The 27,050-nt window shown below is 39.9% G+C and overlaps 1 protein-coding gene across 3 annotated transcripts in view; it reads left to right on the top strand.

The window, feature by feature from the left end:
- Window positions 1-27,050, top strand: part of PRKN (parkin RBR E3 ubiquitin protein ligase) — a 643,936-nt gene that overhangs the window by 333,863 nt on the left and 283,023 nt on the right. For 2 of the 3 annotated variants that reach the window (XM_081855184.1, XM_081855182.1), the window contains exon 7: window positions 18,215-18,274. The exons of the other annotated variant lie outside the window; for it this stretch is intronic. In XM_081855184.1, coding sequence (XP_081711310.1) covers window positions 18,215-18,274 — 60 coding nt within the window. The remainder of the gene's footprint in view (window positions 1-18,214; window positions 18,275-27,050) is intronic. 3 annotated transcript variants of the gene reach the window in all.

The raw sequence follows: 27,050 nt of genomic DNA, 5'->3' as shown, positions 1-27,050 counted from the left end.
CATGAGCCTGGGTTCCGGCAACAATGTAAGCCAAATGTTTAAGCTAAACCTTGACTTGATTCACCACATCAGCTAAAAGGGCCAGGGAGGAGAAAGCAGCTGCAAGCTGCTCCCTAGGATCCCACACATTCATGTGTTCACACTTAGTGTGGCTTGTGAATCAGGCCATTCCCTGCCTGCAATCTAAAACACATGGCACACAAGGAATATTAATTAGCTGGGAGGCAAAAAAGTGCAACTCAGGCACGCTTCTTAGTTTCACCTTCACATATTTGTGGAAGTGAATAATGCTTCCCAATGGCTCATTCTTTGTTGGCTATAGGAGCAGGAACTTACCTTAACTATTAATTTTTCAACATGCTTCTCTGTAGATCTTTATAAGAATCCTGAAAAGACCCCCTTTGAACTTCTGCTATGTTTCTAAACTTGCAATTGATTCTGGGTATTTCACAGACAGGTGTAAGGGATGAACTTTCTTTTGAAACCAGTCGGTGTGCAAGTAAATGTTTTAGTGTATTTCACTTCCACTCTGTTCATAACTTTCAGGAGAAGCCTGGCTTGTATTGTGGGCTGCCAGTTCCAGTCAGTTACAATATTTTATGCTTAACCATTTATGAAGCTTCCTTTTAAAAAGTTTTTACTTAGGACTCAGGTTGAAGTGCAGTGTTTCTGAGGCATCAGTGTTTTCAAAGGAGTGGTTTCCACTTGGTGTTTTTGGGTAATGCTCATTGAAAGGTTCCTAGGCAGTGGACATTTGGAGAGATCAAAGAGATGCTACCTGGTACCAATCATTGTGCTTGGAAGAATCATCCTACACAGATCAGTGAACTCTCTTAGTGGCACTGTAGTCCAATGTATAGAGAATAGGCTTCAAACCCCATCACTGCCATTTTCTTATTGCATGGCCTTGGACAACTCATTTATTGGCCCGATCATAATTATAGTGGCTTACTTCCCACTAAGTGCCTTGCAATTTAAATGCTATAGAAACATTATACAGTAGTAAAAGTTACAGAACTGTTTTGAAATATATCCACAACTCAGCATTCCTCTCCTGATTTACTCCAGTTTAACAGTATCAGATATTTGGGCGAAATAGCACAGGAACTGCTAGATAATCTACTTTTGATTTACAAGTATAAATTAGCAATTTAATTGGCCTGGAAATTTGTGCTGGGAAAAAAATAACCTGATTAACATTGTTCTATCTCCCCACCCACACCTGCATTTCCTGCTTCTCTCTCCTTGGATTAGTCACATGTGTTATCTCATCTAATCGGAAACTGCATGGCATTGCCATGATCCACAGCCAGTCAGATATATCTATGTGATGATGTTGCTGAGAGCATGAGGAAAGTGCAAATAAATCATGGATCAGTACTGAAAATCACTGAAAAAGGAATACTTTGGGGGGGAAGGGTCTGCTGAAAATGTGGGCCAAACAACCATAATCTCTGAATACTTTCTAATATCTGTTGTGTAGATATTTGAGTATCTGCTTAGGCTGACTCACATGACAGTGTTCATCATATGAATACTTGGTTATATGAAGCAATGGTTGCTACTAGATGAAACTAAGTACTAATCATGTTTCTTATCATGTACACACAATATCTTCATATCCATGGTGGTGATAAGCACCCTAAGTACTAGAGCATGGGTAGGCAAACTAAGGCCCAGGGGCCAGATGCGGCCCAATCGCCTTCTAAATCCAGCCCGCGGACAGTCCGGGAATCAGTGTGTTTTTACATGAGTAGAATATGTCCTTTTATTTAAAATGCATCTCTGGGTTATTTGTGGGGCCTGCCTGATGTTTTTACATGAGTAGAATGTGTGTTTTTATTTAAAATGCATCTCTGGGTTATTGTGAGGCATAGGAATTCATTCATTTCCTCCCAAAAAATATAGTCCGGGCCCCCACAAGGTCTGAGGGACAATGGACCAGCCCCCTGCTGAAAAAGTTTGCTGACCCCTGTACTAGAGTGATTTCTTCCTCTAATAACTGCCCATTCATCTAATGTTGTGAATCAGCAATAGGAACACTAGCAGTTGGTGGCTTGTGTCACTCAGCAACTTTGCACTATTGAAAAGTACTTCCATTCTTGCAAGATGGTGCGGTCCATTTTTGCCAAACCCCTTGCCTGCTGTAGCCCCCCCCCCCCCATGCCATATGTCTCATACTATTCTGGAGGGACCCCAAATCCTCAGAATTAGTTTTTGGGAAAGAGCACAGGGAAAGTTGCATTTGATAAGGTGGAACTGGCAAAAATTAGATAGAACAGTTTTTCACTAGCCCAGGACCATTGTTGGATACATTCCATGTCAGATCAATATGGTCATTTTTATTTAACTAATTATTCATTGTTGCAGAAGTCCCAGTTTTGACAGAGTAAATCCTTTTAGTGTGTCCCTGCTTCTGTTGCTCATGGCCAGACTCAAGGTGGCACATGCTCAAGCCATTTGCCACCCTCTTCATTGGTGTGTTGATTTCCAGCTTGTGGAATTAAAGCAACAATGAAGGCTGCAGTCCTAACCCCACTTACCTGGGAGTGAGCTCCACTGAATTCAGTCGGATTTACTTCTGAGTAGATTGCAGCCCCAGTTACATTTTTTGCTATCTGCTTAGCTTTTGTTCGTTAAGTTCAGTTGTCTATAATAAGAGAAGTAAGCTGATCTGAAAGGAAAAAGACAGTGACACAGAGAAGTTACAAACAACAATGGAAAATAATGAGCCTTTCTACTTAGCATCTAACTTTTTTGAAGCTGACAAACGATTATCTATGGTGCAAGAGGCACAATGCTATCAAAAAGCTGCTTCTTACAAAATGTCATGCTGGTGAACAAAGATAATTGATAATTGTGTAGGTGGCCAATTAAGCTGTTGCTTATCTAGCAGTCTTTCAAGACTGAACATGGCCATAACTTTCAATATATGTAGTGGAATAGTTTGTTTTCAGGGTAGGGAAAAAACAGCATTTAAATTTTTTTTTGCCTTGTTACAATAAGTAGCAACACTGCACAACCATGAAACAAAACTGCATCAGTATATTGAAAAGCAAATAGGATGCTAGTCAGGGAAGGACTTGCACTGTGGGCCCCTACCCAAGTAGCTGAGAGCTTTTGATGTTTCCAGAATGGTGCAGAATGGTTTCCAGAAAGGTCATGTAGCCACATGAGACCCCCATTCTGCAAAAATAACATAAGAAAGGGCCCTTAGTTGCTGCTTAACTTGCCTGGACCCTGTGATCAACATCTGAGGCTTTTCTTTGTGTGTCTCCTGCAAGAGATATTTGGGCCTTTTTGTGGTGGCTCCTCAATTGTGGAAAGCTATCCTCAAGGCAACTTAGCCGGTGCTGACATTGTTATCATTTGGTCACCAGCTGAAAATATTTTTTATTCTCTTGGGCATTTGGACAGCACTAATGGTCTGATTTTCAAATATTTACTTTTGGTGTTAATTCCTATGTGGATGGTGTGGTTATTTAATGCTATTTCATGATTTTTAGTATGCTTGTTTGGTTTTAATTTTTAATTTTTAAAAAACAAACACTTGTAGATGATATGATACTGCGTTTTAATTTTTGGAATACACACACACTCTCTCTTTCTGGGACTGTTAATCACCAAGTTCTATATCCCTACACACAACGACTGAAATAGTTACTTTGAGGATATATGTAAGGTAGGTCTTGGAGTACAACTTTCATCAGCCCCAGTCAGCATAACCATTCAGGAATTATAGGAGTTGTGGTCCAGGAACATCTGGTGGGCTCCACATTGGCTACCCCAGACCTAAAACAGCTGAAGAAGCTTTAGACCAAAGTGCCACCGCTGCAATTCACAAGCCTTTTTTATATGTTCCCATTCCAATCATTGGGACAGCTCACAAGCAAGTGTACTCATGTCAGTGCATTAATACTTCAACCAGGCACAAAACTGGCTGCAATCCTGTGCACTGGCAATAAGTCCCATTGAAATCAGGGGTGCTTACTTCTGAGTAGTAACATACCTCATTGTTGTTCCTTCCACAGCTGACTGTGGCTGAATGGAGTTGTAGTCTTGAACACCTGTAGGGCACCTAGTTGTTGGAAGCTCTTGTGCAAGCAACTGTCTGTCCTCGCTGGCTTGGTGAGAACATAACCAAAAGTATGTGAAGTGTCTCCTTGCCTACCCCTGAATCTAGAGCCCAGTTATGACACAAGTGACTGAGAACATTGTGGCAGAACTTGCACGGAACCCAGGATCATCGTCCTAAACTAACTGTACATTGGCTGATGTCCCTTGTGGATTTTGACTGAGAGAATTAGACGTGCTACGCATTCAGTTCCCCAAATTAGAATCTTGCAGGCATTCTCTAACGTGCTACAGCACTTTTTGCAGACTTCAAAAGCTAGTTTTACATAACTTAAATATCATCTCTAATTATTTTGGAGCATTTTAGACTTTAGCAAATGTTGATGTCAGTAGGGGGTAGGTTTGCACTCAGTAGGGTTTTCCATTAAGAATTCTCTCTTTGTGTACACGGGCGAGCACACACAATTTTTTTGTCCAAATATCAAAGTGACAAAAAAGGACCAGCTTTTTTTCCTGCAAGTCACATACATTGGTATTTTCTTAATGGATGTTTCTGGGTTTTCCTACTACTGTTTTCTTAGAAGAGAAACAACACAGCAAATTCAGTTTCTTCCCTCAAGGCATATTCTCTGTGGCCTGTGCTACAATATCGCCAAGCATCTGGCAGGAAACAGAGCCAGACAATTAAAGAGCTTTGCAGGAAGCAATGCAGTCTGCACTGTGTCTTAGAGAAATGTTATCGCTGTGAAGCTGGTCAATTTGCTCTTGTGTGAGGATTTCTGAATTTTACTGCTGGAACAGAGGAATCCACAAGTCAGTGCAGTGGCCAAAACAGAGGAGGCTGGTCATTAGGTCATCTCTCTTGGTACAAGCAGAACCAAAAAAATACAGCTCTATCAAGGTATTTGATGCTGACTCCTAGAAATGTGAAATTTCACAGTGTCCAACTTTTTCCCTCTAATGCTTTTGTCTGAGAAGTTCACCATCCCACCAGCTTCAGTAGTTACCAGCTGACAGTGGGCCAAACGATTTGGCAAGATGGGCTCTCTTACCCCATTATTGGTCTGCCATGTGTATGACAATTGGAACATTTTTTTAAAAGTCACTCCTTCGGTGAGGCTGTGTGGTAAATCATAATGTGTATGGACCCCCATTTGGTCAGAAGCATCCAGAAACTAGCTTTTGATGCCCTAGTAATGGTGCATTTCAAGTTCTATATGGTTTCTAAACTGAAAGCATATCATGTAAGAATCAAGGGACAGTTTGACTCAGTTAGGCTAAGCAGAGATAAACTAGTTCATTATGCATTGACCTGCACTCCCCCTTGGCTACATTTGCACCTTGCGGTGGATGGAAATCTTTTGTAAAACCAAGCTCCTGACTTTGGGCAGACTTTGAGCACCCCACCCCCCAATAAAATAAAATAAATACAATGGGGAAGGGGATCTATTACAGCAAATTCTGTGTGAAGGCCCTTAATTTCTTACTAGCAGCAGTCCAATTATTTTAATGTTTTCAGAATTAACAAAACTAGTAACCAAGTAGAATTTTTCTTTCACGATAAATGCTCCATTTTCAACAGCAGGCTAATATAATAGTTTTATATTGATAGATATGCTGTTCTGCAATAGATATGGTGTTTTGTGGAATGTTTTTAAAAATCACTTAATGAAATTAGAATTTCAGGCATGCTCAAGAAAAAAAAACAACAACCAAAAACATTTTTCAGTTCCATCCATGTATTTTATAAGATGAAGTTTAAGCACTTAACTTCTCCATTTGAAATAAATGGAAACTCTGAAAGGATTATGCCTGGTGTAAAGAACTTTATTATCAGACTTTTTAGAAGTATGCACTAAGTATTTTTTCCTTGGCATTAATTTCCCTAGGCATAACAGAGATAAATATTTCTTTTGACTTTTACTTTCAAGATTGCAATGTATATATATGAATATATGATTCTTCTTTTCTACATCATCAGAACTTTGTGGTGGCTTCAGATCAAACAATTTCATCTTCTCTTTTAGTTCACAGTTTGGTATAAACCCCAGAACACAATTCAACAGTTCTATTTAGTAGTTCCATCACAAGACTAGTAAATTAAATCAGATGTTAAATCGTGATGGTTTCCCATTTTCTTTGTATTGGTCAATGAGTCCAAAGACAAGGAACAAAACAGATTTACTGACGAAGTCTGTATCTAACATATTTGGGAAGATTTAATTAGCAATCCTGAAACACTAATTTGTTCTTAAGATGGCTTTTATTGCATGATTTTCACACAGCTTTGGCTTTCTTTCTCTATTCTCATTCATAATCCCTTTCTGTCATAGTAATGAGATGAAGGAGGAACACTGTAGAAGAATACAAAGGAGTGGGCTAGAGATCAGAGACCCCCTAGAGAAAAATTGCTAGTTGTGTTGAAACTATTGTAGCATCTTTTGAAATGCCTCAGAAGTTTTGTTTGTTTTAGATTTTGCTTTGGGCTAAATTTGGGTTGTGGTTCCAAAGATGAGGCACCACAAGCATCCTTACTTGGATTAAGTATTTTATTGTAAACGGATCATGACTTATCTTGCAGGTTGATTTCCAAGACTCTTAAGTTGTGCTTATTGAACCATGGTTGGTTCCATTGATCACAGACCAAAGTTAATCTTTGTCATGTATGCATCCTAAGGATTAAGCGGAAAGGGCCATAAACCAAGTATAGAGCATCTCTGCTTTTCATTCTGAAAGCCTTAGGTTCAACCCTGGGCATCTCCAGGTAAAACTTAGAGATGCCTGCTTGAAATCCTGAAGGGCCACTGCCAATCAGTGTAGACAATCCTGAGCTGCATGGATCAATGGTCTGGGCTCAGCATAACACAGTTTCCTAATATGTGCTCTTTTTTTGCTTTTTGTGGAACATTTATGACATGTGAAATATTAAAAGTAAAAAGTGCTCCTAATAAATAGGAAACACAAATGAAATGCAAATTAAAGCATAAAACCATTAAAAGGGGTAAGGTGTGTACCACTGTTTGAATACATCAAAGCTTATTGCACCTCCCAAGTTAAACATGTTTTAAAAACAGTGGCCCATACTGTCTTAAATGGCTGGAGTGAACAAGAAGGCCTTTATCTACTTGAGGAAAAGTCTACTACACAGATGATGCCAGGCTATTCCATAACAGGGGTGCCACTGTTAAAAAGGCCCTTTCGGGGGGGGGTCACCCACTTCACTTGGTACATTTTAACTTTTTATTGGCACATATGTGAATAATAGTCTGTATAATAATGGTTGTCTGCTTCTACAGTAGAAGACTCCAGTGCTGCTGAGGCATTGCTTTTGTGCAATCAGCTGGAAAGTATATTAAAATGGAAATTCCACGGAGTGCTTAATATTGAGCTGATTTATCCATATATATATATGTTAAGAAATTTAGAAAGTTTATTAGCTCATTTATATTCAAAAGAATTTCAAAAGCAGCATGCGATACAATATATGAATAATCAGATTTTTTGGGGGGGAGGACCCTACTAAAATGATATACTATTCCCAAATGAACAGCAACCAGGCCAGGATAATCCATCTTGGAAAATCTGGTAGAAGAATAAAATGTCTTCAGTGGGTGATGAAATGCCACCAGAAGGGAGCTTTTTAATATTGGAGCTGCTACACTAAAAGGCCTGCTACATGTCACCATAGTTCTGACCTTGGGGCCATGTGGGACTACAAGAAGCTCCTCCCCTGATTACTATAGTGACTGAACTAGTTTGTGGAGTTAAGACAATCTTTCAGCTACCCTGGTTCTAAGTTGCTAAGGTCCTTATAGACCAATATTAAAACTTTCAACCTGGTATGGTAGCATATTGACAGCTTGCTCAGATCCCTCTGTGCAGGTGTGATGTGCTGTTGATAGGTCGCTCTAGTTAGCAGCCTAGCTGCCACATTCTGCTCCAGCTGCAGCTTCTGGACCACATCTAAGGACAGCCCCAGATAGAGTGCATTATAGTAATTGGGTCTGTTAGTCAGAAGTTAGTTCCATTCATCAAAGGCTCCCTCTCATTTACAGATTTTGCCCTTCCACTTGGAATCAAGTATGAGAGCCAGGGTGGTATAGTGACTAGAGTGTCAGACCAGGACTTGGGAGACCAGCCTCATATAACCAACATGTTTAAGTCTAATTGAGGGGTTAATACCATAGCGTAAGCTGTCCTGCCAGGAGTAGCTCACTTTGAGGACTAGGTCAGGGGTCTGCAACCCGCGGCTCCGGAGCCGCATGTGGCTCTTTTACACCTTTGCCGCAGCTCCAGGGCGGATACTAGCGAGGGGAGGAGGCACATTGTGCGCCCCGACACTCCCCACTGTGGCGGGCACTGTACTGGCTGCGACGTCGCATGGGGGCGGTGCGTGCGCTAGTCACGCACCGTCCTGACGTCACCTTCCCGCCCACCCGCTACATTGTAAGGGGCATGTACGCTGGTCACTGCATTGAAAGGGGGCATGTACGCTGGTCACTGTTTTGAAGGGGAGTGAAGAACACACACACAAAAAAAGGTAACTTGTTAATTTAACGTTTATTTCTATGAGGAGGAGTAATTCTGAGGGGTCAAACAAAGAAAATAAAAAAGTGACAAAAAAGTTATTTTTATAATGACGAGTTTTGCGGCTCCCAGTTTTTCTTTCTTCGGAAACGGGTCCAAGTGGCTCTTTTTGTCTTAAAGGTTGCAGACCCCTGGACTAGGTAATCAAGTCTTTGTTCCCCAAGTCTACCAGAGAAGTTCAGTGTGTGAAGAAGCTAAGCTGGTTGTTGCAGCTTAGCTGCATGGCTCTTACAAGCCTTTCTTGAGTTCCTATACCAATAATTTATTAACTTTCACCATTGTAACTAAGCCAAGTTTTACTGTTTATGCTTTCTGACTGATGCATGGAAAAGCACATGAATCTTTGAAGGGTTAGTAAGTAAATCATTTTTAACTTACTAAACGTGTGGTCTTTTTCTATGCTGGGGGAAGAGGGGAACTTTGGAAGGGAATCACAGGGGCATATCTTAAAAGTCTAACAGCCTATATTTTCATGCTTTACTTTGCTGTATATTTTGTGGTTTTAACCAAAGAGTACTTGCCTCAAACTTGGGTCTTGGCATCCAGGAATTCTCCTTTTATACCTACTTTTCCTTGTCAACCACCACTATTCCTACTTGGCTGTGGAGTCCACTGGGTGACCTGAAGCCAGTCATAGCCTCTCATCCAAACCTACCCCACAGGGTTATTGCAAGGATACAGTGGACTGATTTCTACAGTAGTTGCAATTGCTGGACACTTTTCAAAAGCAGCCAGATGTATGTTGCTTATCATAATCTAGCCTGGATGTTATTTGAGCATAGATAATAGCTAGAAATATTTCCTAGAGAATCTTAAATTAGTACGCCCTGTAATTCATTTTTTAAGAAGGTGAAGTTTTCTTCCTTTGAGTAATGTTCTCACTTAGTTTAAACCAGCTATGAGCTGGCTCTGCCTTGTATGTTGAGCTTAGATTTTCAAATGCATTATTACAATGTGTCACAATAAATGAAATGCTTCTTCAGATATGTGAGATGTGGGATGGGGGGAGTGGGCTGCTTGAAAGACAGAATCCGGTGTCCATGTGCCCCTTGCTTTTATGTTGCTCTTTTATTTTATTTTGTTCTCTTGTCTAAAGGAAAAGTGAAAAATATTGCTTCCTTCATTACCAAATAGTTCTTAAGCTCATGAAAAAAGAGCCAGCAGAGAGTCTAGAAAAACCTTTGAAATCCCTTTCACCCTATCTGTGCTTCTAATTCTCTGAAAGAAACTTAGACAGCAAGGTTAGGGAAAGTGAGGAAAGGGGATAGCAAGGAGAATTATGACTTTAAATGAGTTTCCACTATCTGCTGTGATGATATAAAAAAAGTGTTTTGCTGTCTTCTGGCATCTTATTCCAGCTTTTCACTTTAGCAATGTTCCATGGTGCTGTGTTTCATAGATATTGGAACAACAGTAAGATTGGGGGGGGGGGGGAGCTCATAGCCTGATCCACGCATTCAGTGTTTTCACCTAAAGGTGCGATGTTTGTGTAGATTCAAGGTCATGCAATATGAACCAGAATTGACCCCAAACATTTTGCTGCTGGAAGTGAAGCACAATATATCACTGATCCCATTCAAAGCTCATTGGACTGGCAGTTCAGTCCTACTTTAATACCAGGTTATTTTATCCTCACCAAGCATCTCAGGTTCCAAAATAACTGCAGATGTCTTACAGTACCTGCTGGTGGACAGCTTAACATGGTAGTGAATTAACATTTCTCTCTTGTTCATCATGTTAAAGTACCGAATGTAGAATAGGAAACCCAAAGTCTCATGCTGTTCAGTCTTACTGTAGCACCACGCTGGGGGGGACGGGGACCTCTAGCATAAGATGTTGAACCAGCATAAGGGTGCTCAGGGTGTTAGAAGATGGCCCTTCTCCTTGTTTAGCCCATTCTCCAGCTACTGATGTACATAACACACAGGTATGAGTCAACTCACAATAGGTTTCCTGTAGTAAGATCCAGGTGCTTCATAAGGCAATACAGGACCAGAACAACATGTGCCCTCCTGATAGTTCCACCACCCTCAAGGGGATGGCCCATGAGAGAACATTCTCTGTGGCAGCCCCTAAATTGTGGAACACTCTGCCCACAAAAGAGCATCTGTCTGGCAACTTCACTTTGTTTGTTTGTTTGTTTAGTATACTGCCCTTCAACCGTAGATTTTAGGTTGGTTCACAACATAAAGTTTTCAGTAAATGCTGAAGATGCACTTCTTTGCCTTGACCTTTGACCCCCCCCGACCTATGTTTGTAGTAAAGGTAAGGTACCCCAGACTGTTAGGTCCAGTCGCAGACGATTCTAGGGTTGCGGCGCTCATCTCGTTCTATAGGCCGAGGGAGCCAGCGTTTGTCCGCAGACAGCTTCTGGGTCATGTGGCCAGCATGACTAAGTCGCTTCTGGCGAACAAGAGCAGTGCACAGAAATGTCATTTACCTTTCCGCTGAAGCGGTACCTATTTATCTACTTGCACTTTGACGTGCTTTCAAACTGTTAGATGGTCAGGAGTTGGGACCAAACAACGGGAGCTCAGCCCATTGCGGGGATTTTAATCATCGACCTTTGGAACGGTAAATTGTTTTAAACTGTTTTTAACATTGTGCTATTAAATTGCTGTACCCTACCCTGGAGCATTAGGGTGAAGGGTGGGATGAGGAGGAGGAGGAGGAGGAGAATTTTTGTTGTTGTTGTTGTTCTGGGACACGCAGTTTCCACAGCCCATGATAAACAAGTCCTCCTGCTCTTTTTATGTCCTACTATTACAAGTTGCCAGGAGTGATTAACTTGGTTCTCTAGTTTAAAAACAACAGTTTCTGCACAAGACATAATCCTTCATTCATCTGATTTTTATTTTCAGTTGACATATTTTATATGGGAAAATGGGTGACTGTGTTCATGTTGCATCCCACATTCCTCCTAGGATACCTTTGTTTCAATTCTCTGGGGATTCAATGTATGGGGTCCTTTATCCTATTTGAGTGAAGAGGTGTAGAAGAGCAGTAGATCAATACATAACCCCCCCAGTAATGTTTCTCAGACTGTAATCTTCTTGTTATGAAACACCCCCTCATGATGCTTAGATGTACTCTTCAGTGAGCTCCAGATCTATACAAAAAGAAAGAGTATTCCACTTACTTTCTGAACAAGGTGACCTTGTAAATGGAAGGTGAGTGCCAGACATGTGATTGGATGTCTGTAGTCAGTGCTATGGAATGCTGGGACTTGCAGAATCCCAACGTGTTGCTACAGCAACCAGCTGCGAGGGAGGAGGATTTAGTTGAGCCAATTAGGCAAGGAAAGTTACACTGCTGAGCGGGTCTGTGTGTTCTCTCTAAAAGATAGTGGGTCCCTGTGCACTACTGAGGAAACATGCATTATAGCTCTCTCATGCCAAGCACACCAAAACAAAGATGCTGCTCAGCATTTCTGTGTAAGGAACACACCTTTGTACTCAAAAGCCACACTCTTTTACTCTTGATTAATGCGTTCAGAATACCTATTGGCCCTGGTTCAGTATTCATAGTCACCAAAATAGATTGGAATCTCACTTTTACTCAAAAGCATAAATTGAAAATGGCAAAATTGTTTTTAGTTTACTGTACTTTTTCCTAGTGCTAATGTTAGGAATAACAATATCTTCCACTTCTACACCATAGAATTGCTGATTGAATGTACTTTATGGTCTGTAATTGTATTTCTTTCTCCTACCTCAGCACTCTGGTACTCAGATTCATTTGAGAGTTTGATTGACAGTGTTACCCCTCTCCCTTTTCCCCACTCAGCATTTGAAAATAAACTTAAAAGGAGGGAGGGACTGTTGCATGCTGATGAGCAATCTTTATCTGCATCCAGGTGCACCTCTGTGTTCTTCACAGTATCTTCAATACTGCCTTATAGAAAAAGGTAATTTCACATCAACTTTGGAAAATGGCAGTTTTGTTTCTCCTTTTAACTCTGTATACATTTTGAAAGTTAAGAAACTTTCATGATAGTTGTTTTTTAATATATATATATATATATATATATATATATATATATATATATATGCAGGTTTTGGTGTCCTCGGGTGTCTTCCCGTGTAAAAGTTGGGGTGTCTAGGCGACGTTTCGACGAGGTCTCACTCGTCATCTTCAGGCTGGTGCTTTCGGCTTCTTGTTACTGGAACAGAGCCTGTTCCAGTAACAAGAAGCCGAAAGCACCAGCCTGAAGATGACGAGTGAGACCTCGTCGAAACGTCGCCTAGACACCCCAACTTTTACACGGGAAGACACCCGAGGACACCAAAACCTGCATTCCTGTACCCGTGAAAATCTACGAAAGCAAATATATATATATATATATATAGGGAGAGAACTAAAAAAATCATGAAATACAATGAAGTAAAGTAAGTCACTAGGATGCGGGTGGTGCTGTGGTCTAAACCACAGAGCCTAGGGCTTGCTGATCAGAAGGTCAGCAGTTCGAATCCCCACGATGGGGTGAGCTCCCGTTGCTCGGTCCCTGCTCCTGCCAACCTAGCAGTTCGAAAGCATGTCAAAGTGCAAGTAGATAAATAGGTACTGCTCCGGTTGGAAGGTAAATGGCGTTTCTGTGCGCTCCTCTGGTTCACCAGAAGCGGTTTAGTCATGCTGGCCACATGACCCAGAAGCTGTCTGCGGACAAACGCCAGCTCCCTCGGCCAGTAAAGTGAGATGAGGGCTGCAACCCCAGAGTCATCTGTGACTGGATTTAACGGTCAGGGGTCCCTTTACTTTTAAAGTAAGTCATTATTTAAATTTTGGAGGATTTTCTTGACACTAATAGTTGTTTTCTCTGGTCTCAATCCCCTCAACCCCGACTCAGAGAAAGTGTCAAAAGAGGAGGAGGTAATGCTTTGGGAGATATTGCCCTCAACTTCAATGATTGTTCAGGCCAGGGAATTTGGCTTTATCTGACTTACGACACACACACCCTGCCCAATGCAGTCCTTATCATCTTCACATTGTTGGAACAAGTCACAACATAATTGGGCAATGGTTGTTTGTAAAACAGAGCTCAGGAGAGGCAGGTTGAACAGCAAATCTTGACCAAGTAGCATTCATGGGACCTCAGCATGCTGCTGAGACAACAGTTCTCCTTGGGTGAATTCCAGTCTCATTTAAAAAAAACAAAACCAACAACCTTGTATTTGTGACATTGCTCTGTTCATTGTTACTTCAGACTGCATTTTAATAATTTGACTCCATGATTTTGAACCTATTGTTTTGTTGTATTTTATTTTGTTGCTATATTTGTTTATTATGCTTCTTTTACATGAGATTCCCAGCAGTTTCTTATCCAGGGGGCTGATTGGATCCATGCCTCCTTAGTTTCAGCCACACTGCTGCTTTAGGTCTTCCCAGTCCATCACTTGACCCTTGAAACTGGAGTTAATTCTATAACCCTGGAGGCAGAGAGCATTTGGAATCTACTACTTAATCTGAGGCCATATTTTATTTACAGCCTTTCTCTGTTTGTCAGAGTATGTGTAAATTCACTTCACACTCCTCAGGAATCTTGCTCATAGTATAAAAGTTTGATGGTGCCTAACATGGTGGCTTGGGGCTAAATTTGACTTGGTATAGAAGAACTGTTGACAAACGTTTGCCCCTAGTTCAGTTGAAATAATGTTATATACGTACAGTATTCCCTGCTGTAAATATTTCATTCTTTGATCTTCAGATGCGCTTTTGGAAAGGGTTCCCAACTTCTCTCACTGTATATGACTTTTGTTTAGATACAGAAGAGGTTACTTTGTGTCATTACTTCCAACACATTTGTGTATAATGTTTATTAAATAGCCTCAGTACTCATTTGAAAAGTTTTCAAGGTAGCCCAAGAGAAAATACTATCTATCCAAGTGGATAGTGATCTTAATCTTTTTTTTATCTTTTCATAATGACCCAGACAGTCAAGTAGAATAAAAAAGGATGTTCAGGAAGAGAGAACAAGGTTGGTACAAGACAGGCTCATGCAAGGGTCGGTAATTGTGTACATCTCCCCCCCTTCCCTGCTGTAAAGCACCAGATAGATACTAAACTGCAGTCTCGTCAGTTAGTTACTGTAGTTTATGTTGGAATTGATAGAGCTTGATGAAGATCTGTGGGCAGGCTTTGTAGCAGCATGATCAGAACATTAAATGGAAGCTCATGTGACAGAATTCTAATTGGCCTCAGGAGTCTCATAGCAAGACCAAGGATTTGATTTGATTTGATATGCCACCTAATCCTTCAGCAATAAGTCTCACTGTGTTCACTTCCGGTAAGTGCTTTAGAGGTGCTAATGCGTTCTCTAAGAGTATCATCTAAACTGGACAGGTTTAACTGGTATACAGAGTTATATTTTCAGCTCTTTGATAATAAGAAAAATCAGTTTTGTGACTTGGAATATAAATACAAACGAATTGACCACAATCTGATTTGGGGGGGGGGGGCAGATTGATTTGACATCCAACCAGCTGATGTCAAGAAAATTAACCCAAATATCTAAATTCAGTTCTGTTGTCAGGTGCAGACTTTCGGGCTAAAATGCAGGACCTGTGAGCCTCTAGGAAACCTAAATTTGTTCTAGACAATGTTTAGATTGACTGTGGATTTTTGAGGGTAAGGAAGAGGATCATTATTCTGCAAGATGCTGCAAAACTTGGGAACTCATATGAATGAGTCATTTGGGGAGCTCCTGCTAGAGAATTATACAGAAAGCCCATGAACATGCTTTGGACCTGTGGATGTCATTGTCCATCTCTTTCTTCTTTGAACCTTGCTGCTATTATGATGTCAGTGCACAGTCTCAGTTTTATCTACGTATAATCAGCCAGAGAGTGTTGAACAAAGGAGGAGGATCAGAAGTGACATTCCCAGTTTTCACCAGTTCCTCACAGAGGAGATCTTTCATCTTGCTTCCACACAGCACTCCCAAGAGCCCTGTCTCAAATGCAATAGGTCTCCAGAGTTGTTGTGGTAGTATTGCGGCTTCTTCTTTCTGAATGATTGCCATATGATGGTTAGATTCAGATGTAGCCTCAAACCCTGATAAAATTTACTGACATTTTCCTGGTAGGCTTCAGCTCTCAATGCCATGTTTTAACCATTTCTCATTTCACTGACGTTGTGCCACTGTTAATAGAATACCAAAGAACTTCCTAGCCTCTATTCTTGTTCACTTTGTTTTCAAACCTAAGCTTGTGTTGAATTTTATGTTGGGAAATGAAGAGAGACAGACTGCAGAGAAGAATTAATTCCTTCATGTTTTTTCAACAGCTTGCAAATCAGTGTATTGTAACTTTCACACTGCATGCAAATAATCTAGCTTCCACCTTGGCTTCAAGGCACTCCTGCATCCCAGCACACCAGGAGATTTCAGACTGTGCTGTCTTAGCTTCATTTGAAAGGGGTGGGGGAAGCTTCATTTGAAATGCAATTGATAGTTTTTGACTGGAGGAAGAAGTGCAGTGAGGCCATCAGAGGACTGAAATGCATCTTGATTCAACCTTATCTAGATTTTTTAATTCCTTATTTTTATTTGGTTTGTGAAATATATTTTTTCAGTGCATGCCACTGGAGACAGTTGTGTGAATTGGAAAGGCGACCATACGAGATTCTAATTTTTGGGAGATCACACACAATCTGTTGTTTTCTAGCTTGCTAGAAAATAGGCCCAGTAAGATCTCTTTGCCAGTATAGTTTTTCTTCACATAGTAGCATATAAGCTTCAGAGACCCATTGCAGGAGCTTGTGCAGGGATGTTTTACCCATGGCTGGAAGATTTGGAAGTGGGCTCTGGGATTTCCCACTCCATATTCCCAGTCCCTGTCCAACATTCATTCTCCTTTCTCACCAGTTCTAACCATGGTTGATTACTGCATTGCTATGGATGTTGATTATGAGCTCATCCATACTGTTGTTTAATGTGGATAGTAAACTTCCTGTACATCCATTAATTTCCTGTTCTCCATATGGTGTTCTCCTCTAAATCACTGCCTTTCCACACTTTCCCCTCCACTAATTTGGATTTTCTCACGCGTCTCCTTTTTAGAATATCCCTGGTATGTGAAAATCCAGACTGTGGGAGGGGAATTTGTAGGAAGGCAGTGATTTGGAGAACAGCATATGGACAACAGGAAATTAATGGATGTACAGGAAGTTTACTATCCACATTAAACAACAGTATGGATGATACTAACCATGAGGCAAACAGGTCCAGAATTCCTCAATATTCGGTCTGCAGTCCTGCCATAATTTATCCTACCAAATGATAAGAAAACTATTACCACACATTAAGGACAGATGTGTGGCAAAATGGTAATTTACATCTACCACAAATTTCCTTTTAACCAGAGGTGGTTAACCAGCATCTAGCCAACCTCCTCCTTGCCTGGGGAATTCATGCTGAAGAGAAACGAGAAGGCTTAATCCTACATTTCACTGCTGATATCATAGCCATTTTGAAAGAGTGCCAGCATTACACCCAGGGACCTTTATTTTTTGTGCTGCAAATAGTTTGACATAACTTTGAAAGCATGTATTGATTAAAATAAATCGACTAAAAAAAAGCATAGTACCTTTCATGTTATGTATCACATATTCTCTGGAGCCAAAACAGATGCTTTTCTGAGGGAGAAGAAATTGAAATGGAATTGTGGGTGGGTGTGGGTATGGGTGTGCTTGTGCTTGTGCATGTAAGGCTTCTTGAATAAGTTGATTTCTGTGAATTCCTGTGTGAACTGACCTGATCTGCACCTACTGGACTAAGGTAGCAAACTTCTCAGATCAAAGTACCAACATGTGTATTTTAGGAGAAAATGTATTTTAGAGATGTGTACATTATGGTAAAATTGTTATTTAAATACCTATTTATAGATTTTTAAAAACCAAGAATTTGGAGATAAATGCAGGAACCAGATGGAATGGACATGAATGAACATAAATAAATCTGTTGCAGGGTAGAAACAGGCTGATACATACATCCTTACAGGCATCTGCACTTGCTGGCTTGAGACATCAAGGATCCCCCCTTTAGGAAATGTCTGGTTCACTTAAGCTGTTACTGAGTTTCCTCTGAACATGTATAAAGCTGTCAGTGATTATGACTCAGGCAAGTCCAGTGCAGCACAGGGTGGAGTGGACTGCACTGCACTGTGAATGAGCTTCTCAACAGCAGCCCCAAGTGTGAAGGATGTTGTTTGTTTTCTAATTTATACACATGTAATGGTCAGTGTAGAGGGTGGGGAGATAGAGCTGCACTGTCAGTCCACTTGATGGGCTTTTGACTACCCATTTCCCCTCCTAAGTACTCATTTATTGTTAATTATGATGGAAACAATAATGCATTAACCAAACATAAGTAACTTGGATTAATCAGCTGCTTTGCAGGCAGACACTTGCTCAATTCCCTGGAGTTCCCATCAGCAAATTGTAGTAATGATGCTGATTTGCACAGTACTATTGTTTCAGCTGTAAATACCTGAATTGATTACCCAGGAGCCCCTGCCTCAATGTAGCCTTGTTTTTGCTTTGTTCTTTATTATGTTAGGTATCCTGCACAGCAGGGGGCCTGTAACCACGACAGAGTCACCTTGGGACTTCAAGTATGGTAATCTAAATGAATTCTTTGTTGCTGTAAATTACAAACAGAACAACAGCCGCCTGCTCCCACATTTATAAATATGTATGGTTTCTCTGCCGTCGTGAAATTATTATGGCCAGGGATAGATCAAAGTGAATTAGCACCTGCCAAGTAAATTTGATAGGTCATTTTCACTTTAATTTTATTCCTGTGTGTCATGACACAGTACCAAAATTAACACTGATGTTGTCCTTTGTTACAGAAACCATTGATAATGCTAAACTGGGTGGCAGAATTTTTAATTGGTTCATAAGAGTTTCAGCCATGTAAGCCAGTTGTTCTGGCATTAAATAGAGACATCAGAATGGTATTTATTGTATTGCTAAACTACAAAAAATCAATGGCAGAGTTGTATGTAATGATCTTGGTCTAATAAACCATTGTTTGACTGAGAATGAGAATTGTGCTTCCCCCACCCCTTCTCTCATTGTGCTCTAATGAAAGACTTCCAGGGTTGTTAAACCACAGTTTTCTGTTGCATCCAAACTGGAAACTATGGTTTAATCTCCGACCACAAAATTATATCAATCCAGCACTGAAAGGAAGAATATAATCATTTTAATTTTTTTAAAAAATCATAATATCTCTATCCCATTTTCCTATGCAACATACAAAATTAAAACCACAAATTAACAACATATAATAATTTAGGCTGATTAATGTTAATTTAAAATATCAACAATGCTATTTTGAGAGGCTCAGCTATTTTTAAAGGACAGTCTAAACATCCAGGTCCTTTGTCAAGCATGCACTAGCTGTGCTCACAAAAGAACTTCATAAGCCACCTGTTGTGGCTGTCTATTGAGAACACAAAATCAGAGAGTCGTCAAACTGTGAAGCACCTTTCAGGGCCAAGACAAACTGTGGTGGTCTTTTTAAATAAATGTAGGAGAGAAAACATTTGGATTTTTAACAACTGCAGTTGGAAAGGAATTGGTTGACACAGAATGCCATAGGGACATTTTGACTGTGCATAGCATATATTTAAATACACAGGGAAAACTGCTCTGGACCAATTTGCATCAGATTGTATCTATGCACCACTGTTGTGGTTTGTACAGCTATTTTGACCTACATTTTGTTCAGTGGCACATGCCTAAGTGAGGCTCAGCATTGTCTCCATTGAAAGGATAGGCCAAAAATATTTTGGGTTGAGTCTAGGCACATCTGGGATGTTGAGAGAGGAGGTCTCATAACTGGTAGGATTTGGCCTGATGACACCCAAGAAAAGGGGAAGGTTGTAAAATGTCGTTTTTGCACTTTATATGGTGTCGAGCCCAAAGGCTTATGCACCACCATATTGTGTTAATGGGGGAGGGGGGATCTCAGGAAAGGTATGTTTTTGTTTACTAGCAAAGGCTGTCATACCTGACCCACCAAGTATACACATTTCTCGGAAGTTAAAAAATCAACCGGCAGAATTGACAGCATATGGGTATCAAATAACTTAACAACTAAAATTTAAAAAGCAGAAATACAGACCAAAATTATTACAGATCACAACCCAGTCACATTAGAATTAAAGGAATACAAGAAAACTAATAAAAGATGGAGACTTAATGAAAGATTATTAAATTTCAAAAAGATTGTGAAAAAAGCACAAGAACTACTGAAAGAATTTTTTGAATTAAATAAAGAACAGGATACAGACTTCAGGACAATATGGGATGCAAGTAAAGCTTTCATAAGAGGCTTTTACATACAACAAAGTGCAATAAGGAAAAGAAACAGAGAGCAAAAACTAGAACAAATAAGGAAAGAAATAGGAATAAATGAAAAATTATTAACAAAACAACCAAAAAATGAATTAATAAACCAAAAACTAAAAATATTACAAACCCAGGCTTCAGCAATATTAAATAGTGAAATTGAGGACAATATTAAATGGATGAAACAAAGGTCATTCGAATTTGCAGATAAACCCGGAAAGATGCTAGCCTGGCAACTGAAAAAGAGACAAAAGGAAAAACTGATTGATAAAATAGTGGAAGAGGGAAGAACTTTAGATAATCCTGAGGAAATTAAAAAGTGTTTTACAAAATATTATAATAAGCTATATAAAGCAGGAAATGAGAAAGAGGTTGAAATAAAAGAGTATTTATGTGGAAAGGATATACCTAAAATTAAGAAAGAAAAGATTCAAGAGCTAAACTCCCCAATAACCACGACAGAGCTTCATCAAGTGATAATTAAGATGAAACTGGGAAAATCCCCAGGCCCAGATGGTCTTACCGCAATACATTACAAAAAATTAGAGGAACCACTATTATCACCTATGAAGACACTCTTAAATAGAATACTAGAAGACGGGAAGATTCCCAACACCTGGAAACAGGCGCACATAGTAGTAATCCCAAAACAAGGACGAAATAAAGAGTTTATAACCAATTATAGACCAATATCATTAGTAAATAATGATTACAAGATCTATGCACAAATATTGGCAACAAGATTAAAGACAGTTTTGCAAGATTGTATAAATAAAGAGCAGGCAGGGTTCTTGCCGGGCAGGAAAATGAGTGACAGTATAAGAACAGTGATTGATATAATCAAGTATTTAGACATGAAACCAAGTAAGAAGGTAGCCTTTGTTTTTGTGGACGCGGAAAAGGCGTTTGACAAAGTATCATGGAAATTTCTAAAAATATTTTTAGACCAGATGGACATGGGAGACCAAATTACAAGAGGGCTAAAAGCAATTTATGAACAACAAGAAGCAAATATAATAATAAATAATGACACGACTGATTATTTTAAAATACAGAAGGGCACCAGAGAAGGGTGCCCACTTTCACCTTTATTATTCATTTTGGTTTTGGAAATATTAAATCAAGAAATCAGATTGGATCAAGAAATAAATGGAATATCCCTAGGAGAGAAAATATACAAAATAAGGGCATTTGCAGTCTTAATGGTGGAAAATCCAAAGGAAAGCATAGCAAAGGCTCTAGAAAAAATGGGAAACTTTGGAAGGGTATCAGGTTTTGCTTTAAATAAAGAAAAAACGAAACTAATGGTAAAAAACATGGGAGATCAAGAGAAAAAGGAACTGGTAGAAAACAAATTGTAAAAAAAGTGAAATATTTAGGAATACAAATAACAATGAAAAATATAAATTTGTTTGAAGATAATTATAAAAACATTTGGGAAGAAACAAAAAGAGAAATGGAAACTTGGACAAGATTGAAATTAACACTCTGGGGTAGAATTTCGGCTATTAAAATGAATATCTTACCAAAACTTCTGTTCCTTTTTCAAATGATTCCCATAATAGGTAAAGATGATTGTTTTAAAAAATGGAAAACGGACCTAACAAAGTTTATATGGCAAGGCAAAAAGCCACGGATCAAACATAAATTATTAACTGACATAAAAGAGCGGGGAGGTTTTGGACTCCCAGACCTGAGACTATATTACGATGCGGCATGCTTTACTTGGATCAAGGATTGGATCAAATTGGATAACAGTGACATTTTGGATTTGGAGGGATGGAACAACAGATATGGTTGGCATGCCTATCTAATTTATAACAAAGTGGCAGTCCATAAAGAATTTCTAAGCCATGTAATTAGAAATGCATTATACAAGGTCTGGGTGAGACATAGAAGGTTGTTAGAACCGAAAACCCCATTGTGGGTCTCACCGCTAGAAGTAATATCGGTTAAAAAGAAAAATACTATAGGAAGAATGGCAACATACCAGCAGCTCCTAAAGGAAGAACAGGGCCAATTAAAACTAAGACCATATGATGAGGTGACCCAATACTGTACCACATGGTTACAATATCACCAAATTGCACAAATATTCAACCAGGAAAAAGTAATAGGATTTGAAAAAGAAGAATCAAAATTACAAAAAGTATTATTACAAAACTCAAAAAAATATATATCAAAAATGTATAATTTATTATTAGAATGGGAATTGAAGGATGAAGAAGTAAAAGAAGTTATGATTAAATGGGCATGTGATATAGGATATGTAATTCGGCTGGACCAATGGGAGAAATTATGGAAATATGATATTAAATTCATGGCATGTTATACAATGAGAGAAAATTTTATGAAAATGGTGTACCAATGGTACTTAACTCCAGTAAAATTGGCTAAAATTTACAAATTAAAATCAAATACCTGTTGGAGATGTAAAAAAGAAATAGGAACAATGTTTCACATGTGGTGGGAATGCCGACCTATTAAACAATTCTGGAATGAAATCTATGAAGAACTCAAAAAGATGTTTAAAATATCTTTCAGTAAAAAACCGGAGGCATTCCTTTTAGGTTTAATTACAAATGATATCCCCGAAAATCAAAGGAAAGTATTCCTTTATGCAACAACAGCTGCCAGGATGCTTATAGCTAAAAACTGGAAAGGCAGAAGAATTCCATCAGTGAAAGATTGGCAAATTAAATTTTGTGAATACATAAATCTGGCAAGACTCACAGCTTACATAAGGGGACAATTGGACCAGAAATTATTAAAAGAATGGGGTTGTGCTAAAGAGTATATGAAAAAACATTGTTCTGGAGTAAGTATATTGGTATGTAATGAATGATGCTTTACAGGGTTAAAGAAAAAGAAAAATGGTGTAAAAAAAAAGTACAAAGGTGGAAGTAATCTAATTAGACACAACAATACAGTAAGAGTAAATTTTTTGAGGTCTTAGAACAAAGGAAGGAAGTCAATTTGTGTTTATGTACGTAATGATATGTTTTTTTTCTGTAGATGTGTGCTTTTTCGTTTCGTTTCGTTTTGTTTCCTTTTTTCCCCTTTTCTTTCCTTTTTTTTGTATGTTCCGTTGTTGTTGTTTTGTTGTTTTTTGGGTATAGTATTATTTTGGATTCAATGTTTGTAATTTTTGTTATGATTCTGCACTGAAAATAAAAAAAATTCAAAAAAAAAAATCAGATGTAACTGCCTAGACTCTACATCAGTTTCATTTCAAAGTGAACGATCTCCCAAGGAGCTATCTAGTATCTTGCCTGTCTGTTCCAATTCCTCAATTTTTTCATCACTCTTCAAACAGGGATCATTCATATCTGCTAGGATCTTTTCATACATAATGAAATGAAACAATCAGTGGGGAAGAGCCATGGTGCAGAGGCAGAGCATCTGCTTTGCAGGCAGAAGGTGCCAGGTTCAGTCCCTCAGTCATCTCCATGTAGGGCAGGGAGGGACCCCAGTCTACAATCCTGGAGAACCACGGCCAGTCAGTGTAGACAAATACAGAACTGGCTGGACAGCCCAGCTCTGGCTCAGTCAGTAGAACATGAGACTCTTAATCTCAGAGTCGTGGGTTTGAGTCCCATGTTGGGCAAAAAGATTCCTGCATTGCAGGGAGTTGGACTAAATGACCCTCAGGGTCCCTTCCCACTGTATCATCCTCTGATTCTATAATTCTAAGACAATTGGCTTAACTCAGTTTAAAACAGCTTCCTGTGTAATCCACCTAGCAGGAGTGAAACACGTTTTCTCCAGATCATCTTAAAATCCACAAACATGCACACAAAACAAAAACAATGTATATACGTACACACATTTTGTGAGGTTGCGTGAAAAGTTGAAAGAGAAACCACGTAGACTCAGACATTCAGAATAATCACCTTCAGGATTGTACCCAGTCCATTACACACCAACACACACACACCTGTCACTAAAATTAACCAAGCATTGCAGAATCCAGAAGTCACAAGGGAACAAATAGTACTGCTTGCTTTTATCTCATGACATGACATAACATTTGTGGCTGGAGTATAACTTGCCCTTTGGTTGGATTGGAGTACGAAGCTTAAGTTCAGGCCTCAAAACAGATATAACAGTAGCAGGTTTTATATCAACTGTAAAGTAGATAAATGTGACTGGTTGTGTTCCATTTTTGTTTCCTTTGCGGGGGGGGGGGGGCAGAAAAAAAAATGAGAGGATGGAAACTGCCATGCAGACCTCAGTTAAGGTTCACAAGTGTTAAGTTGTCCTGCATTGTTTCTGTAGTGCATGGTATTGGTGATTGTTGTCGTGTTGTGTCACTGGTTTGTAAATATCACTCCAGGGATGTACATAGGCCATTGAGAGCTGCCTTATACTGAGTCAGACCTTGGTACATCTAGCTCAGCCTTGCCTAAGCTGACTAGCAGTATCTCTCAAAAGTTTATGGCAGATTCTCTCCCAGCTATACTTGGTGATGCTGGGGATTGAACCTGGGACCTTGTGCATGCAAAGCAGAGTTAAGGCCCTTCCCCCAAGGAGTGGTCCAAGGGCCAGGGCCAGCTTATGGAGCAATGGCGTTCCTGGGTGCTGGGTGCTCCTTGGCCAGAGTGAAGGGTGGAGTTGTCCCAGCTGGAGTTGTGGGAGGAGGAGGCCAGGAGAGAAAAGAAAAGGGATGGGAGAGAGAGAGAAAGAAAGAAAGATAAGTGCTACCAAAGGTATGGTACAAAGATTGCCCACAGTTTCACTCATGAGGGAAACAAAATTACGGCGTTTTTTTTGCTTTTGTTTGTTCTGGCCTTTTGGATGTAACTTAGATAGGAGCCTGTAAATTTGCATTTGCCACTGATGTTAGTGTGAGCCATATTCCTCTTAGGCTGTGGAATCTAAAGGCATCTCAAGGCAATCTGGCAACCCACCTCTAAATGTGTTAATTGGCTTATATATTTGGAGAGCAAATGTAAGATTCTGGAATAATGTTGTACAAGTACACTAATAGGGGTGATGTTTTTTTTAAAAAAAAATGCACAGTAATTTAGAAATTAGTTAGCAACGATATCTTATAAAAAATGGGGAAACAGTTTTATTTATTTTCACTGAAAGAGATGTCATCTGGAAATGGAGGCAAAGGCACTTGTCATCCTAATGGGAAAGAAAATAATATTCTGAAAACAAATCTCATGTGGATGCAATACATGCTCTGATTCATCAGTTAATGTGCCTTGTTAGGCTTGGCTGCTTACCCCATTATCATGGTTGTTCCCACACACTCTAGCAAAATTTGTAGGCTTTTTTATGAGCCCAAAGCATAAAGTCATATGCAGTGATGTTATGTAATGTACAGCAATGTTATCTGGTGGGCTTTGAATACAAATTCTCTCTCTCTCTCTCTCTCTCTCTCTCTCTCTCTGTGTGTGTGTGTGTGTGTGTGTGTGTGTTGATTTCCTTTTTATCAGTCAATTTTTCAGCTGGTTTGCTGCTCTTTCCTAGTCACTGTGATGCACGTTACACAAAGTGCTACAGAGACTAGTAATGTTGAGTTTCTTGGGTGGAGCCAGTTAATAGCAACCTTCCCTATCCCTGGTCAGGGCAAAGGTAAACCACAGACTGAGGTAACCTAGCTGGCTTGAACACTGCAGAGTCTGTCTGAAACTTTAAGATGATGGCGATTTTCATATCCGACCCTATAAGTGTTCCTATTTTCCAGGGACATCCCTGATTTAGAGAAGCCATCCCAGTTTCTGATTTGATCCCAGAATGTCCCACTTTTCCTTAGGATGTCCCTATTTTCATTGGAGGGTATGGAGTTATCCAGCCCCCAAGCCATCTGAAGGCAATCCTGTATTGTTGTTGTTGTTTAGTTGTGTCCGACTCTTTGTGACCCCATGGACCAGAGCACGCCAGGCACTTCTGTCCTCCACTGCCTCCCGCAGTTTGATCAAACTCATGCTGGTAGCTTCAAGAACACCATCCAACCATCTCATCCTCTGTCGTCCCCTTCTCCTTGTGCCCTCCATCTTTCCCAACATCAGGGTCTTTTCCAGGGAGTCTTCTCTTCTCATGAGGTGGCCAAAGTATTGGAGCCTCAGCTTCACGATCTGTCCTTCCAGTGAGCACTCAGGGCTGATTTCCTTAAGAAAGGATACGTTTGATCTTCTTGCAGTCCATGGGACTCTCAAGAGTCCCCTCCTGTATAGGGAAGGGTTTTTTAATGTTTTATTATGTTTTTATATATGGTGGAAGCTGCCCAGAGTGCTGGGGCAACACAATAATATGTGTGGGGTATAAATAGTAAAATTATCATTATGTAATGGGATGCCCCAATTTTCATCGGATAAATATTGGAGGGTATGGTCTATTCCCCTTCATCCAAGGATCACAGGGTAATTTACAATATAAAAACACAAAAACAGATACCATAGTAACAAACAAACAAAATACACCCTAGTTTAAAAGGCCATAGATAGTTTAATTAGCCAAAGGCCTAGAAAAAGAAGCATGTCGCCTAAAGAGATGTAACAAAGGCGCCATGTGAGCCTCCCTGGGGAGAGTGTTCACAAATGGGGAACAACTGTAGAAAAGGCCCGTTTTGGTACTGCCACCCTCCAGACCTCTTGTGGAGGAGGCACATGGAGAAGGGCCTCAGATGATGGTTGCAGGGTCTGGGTCGGTTCAGCTGTTTTAGACCAGGCAAGGGGGCTTTGACAGGCTTCTAGAATCCTCCATTCTTTCTAAAGCATAGTTAGGACTTGCCTAGCTTTGGGAAGGAGGTAGAGGGCTCTAGGATCCTGACAGAGCCTCAAACCTTCCCAAAGCTGGGCACATGGTGTGAGGACTGTGGAGGGTGTCAGATTTGGGCCTCTTGCAAGGCACTGTATTACCAAGGCCCATGCTGACCCTGGAAGATTTTGTTTCTCCCATAGCCATAGTCCTGGATTTAAGCAGAAATCAAACATTTCTCTCCCTCTCAGGCATCTGCCTGTCTTCTGCCTCTAGCCCAGCACGTGCGTGTGCACACACACACACCCTCAACTCCCCTTTTT

This window comes from Podarcis erhardii (genome assembly GCF_964252035.2).
Source record: "Podarcis erhardii genome assembly, chromosome: 3".
NCBI lineage: Eukaryota > Metazoa > Chordata > Lepidosauria > Squamata > Lacertidae > Podarcis > Podarcis erhardii.
Note: the sequence above shows the minus strand (reverse complement) of the source record. Positions and strands in the feature narration are given on the sequence as shown.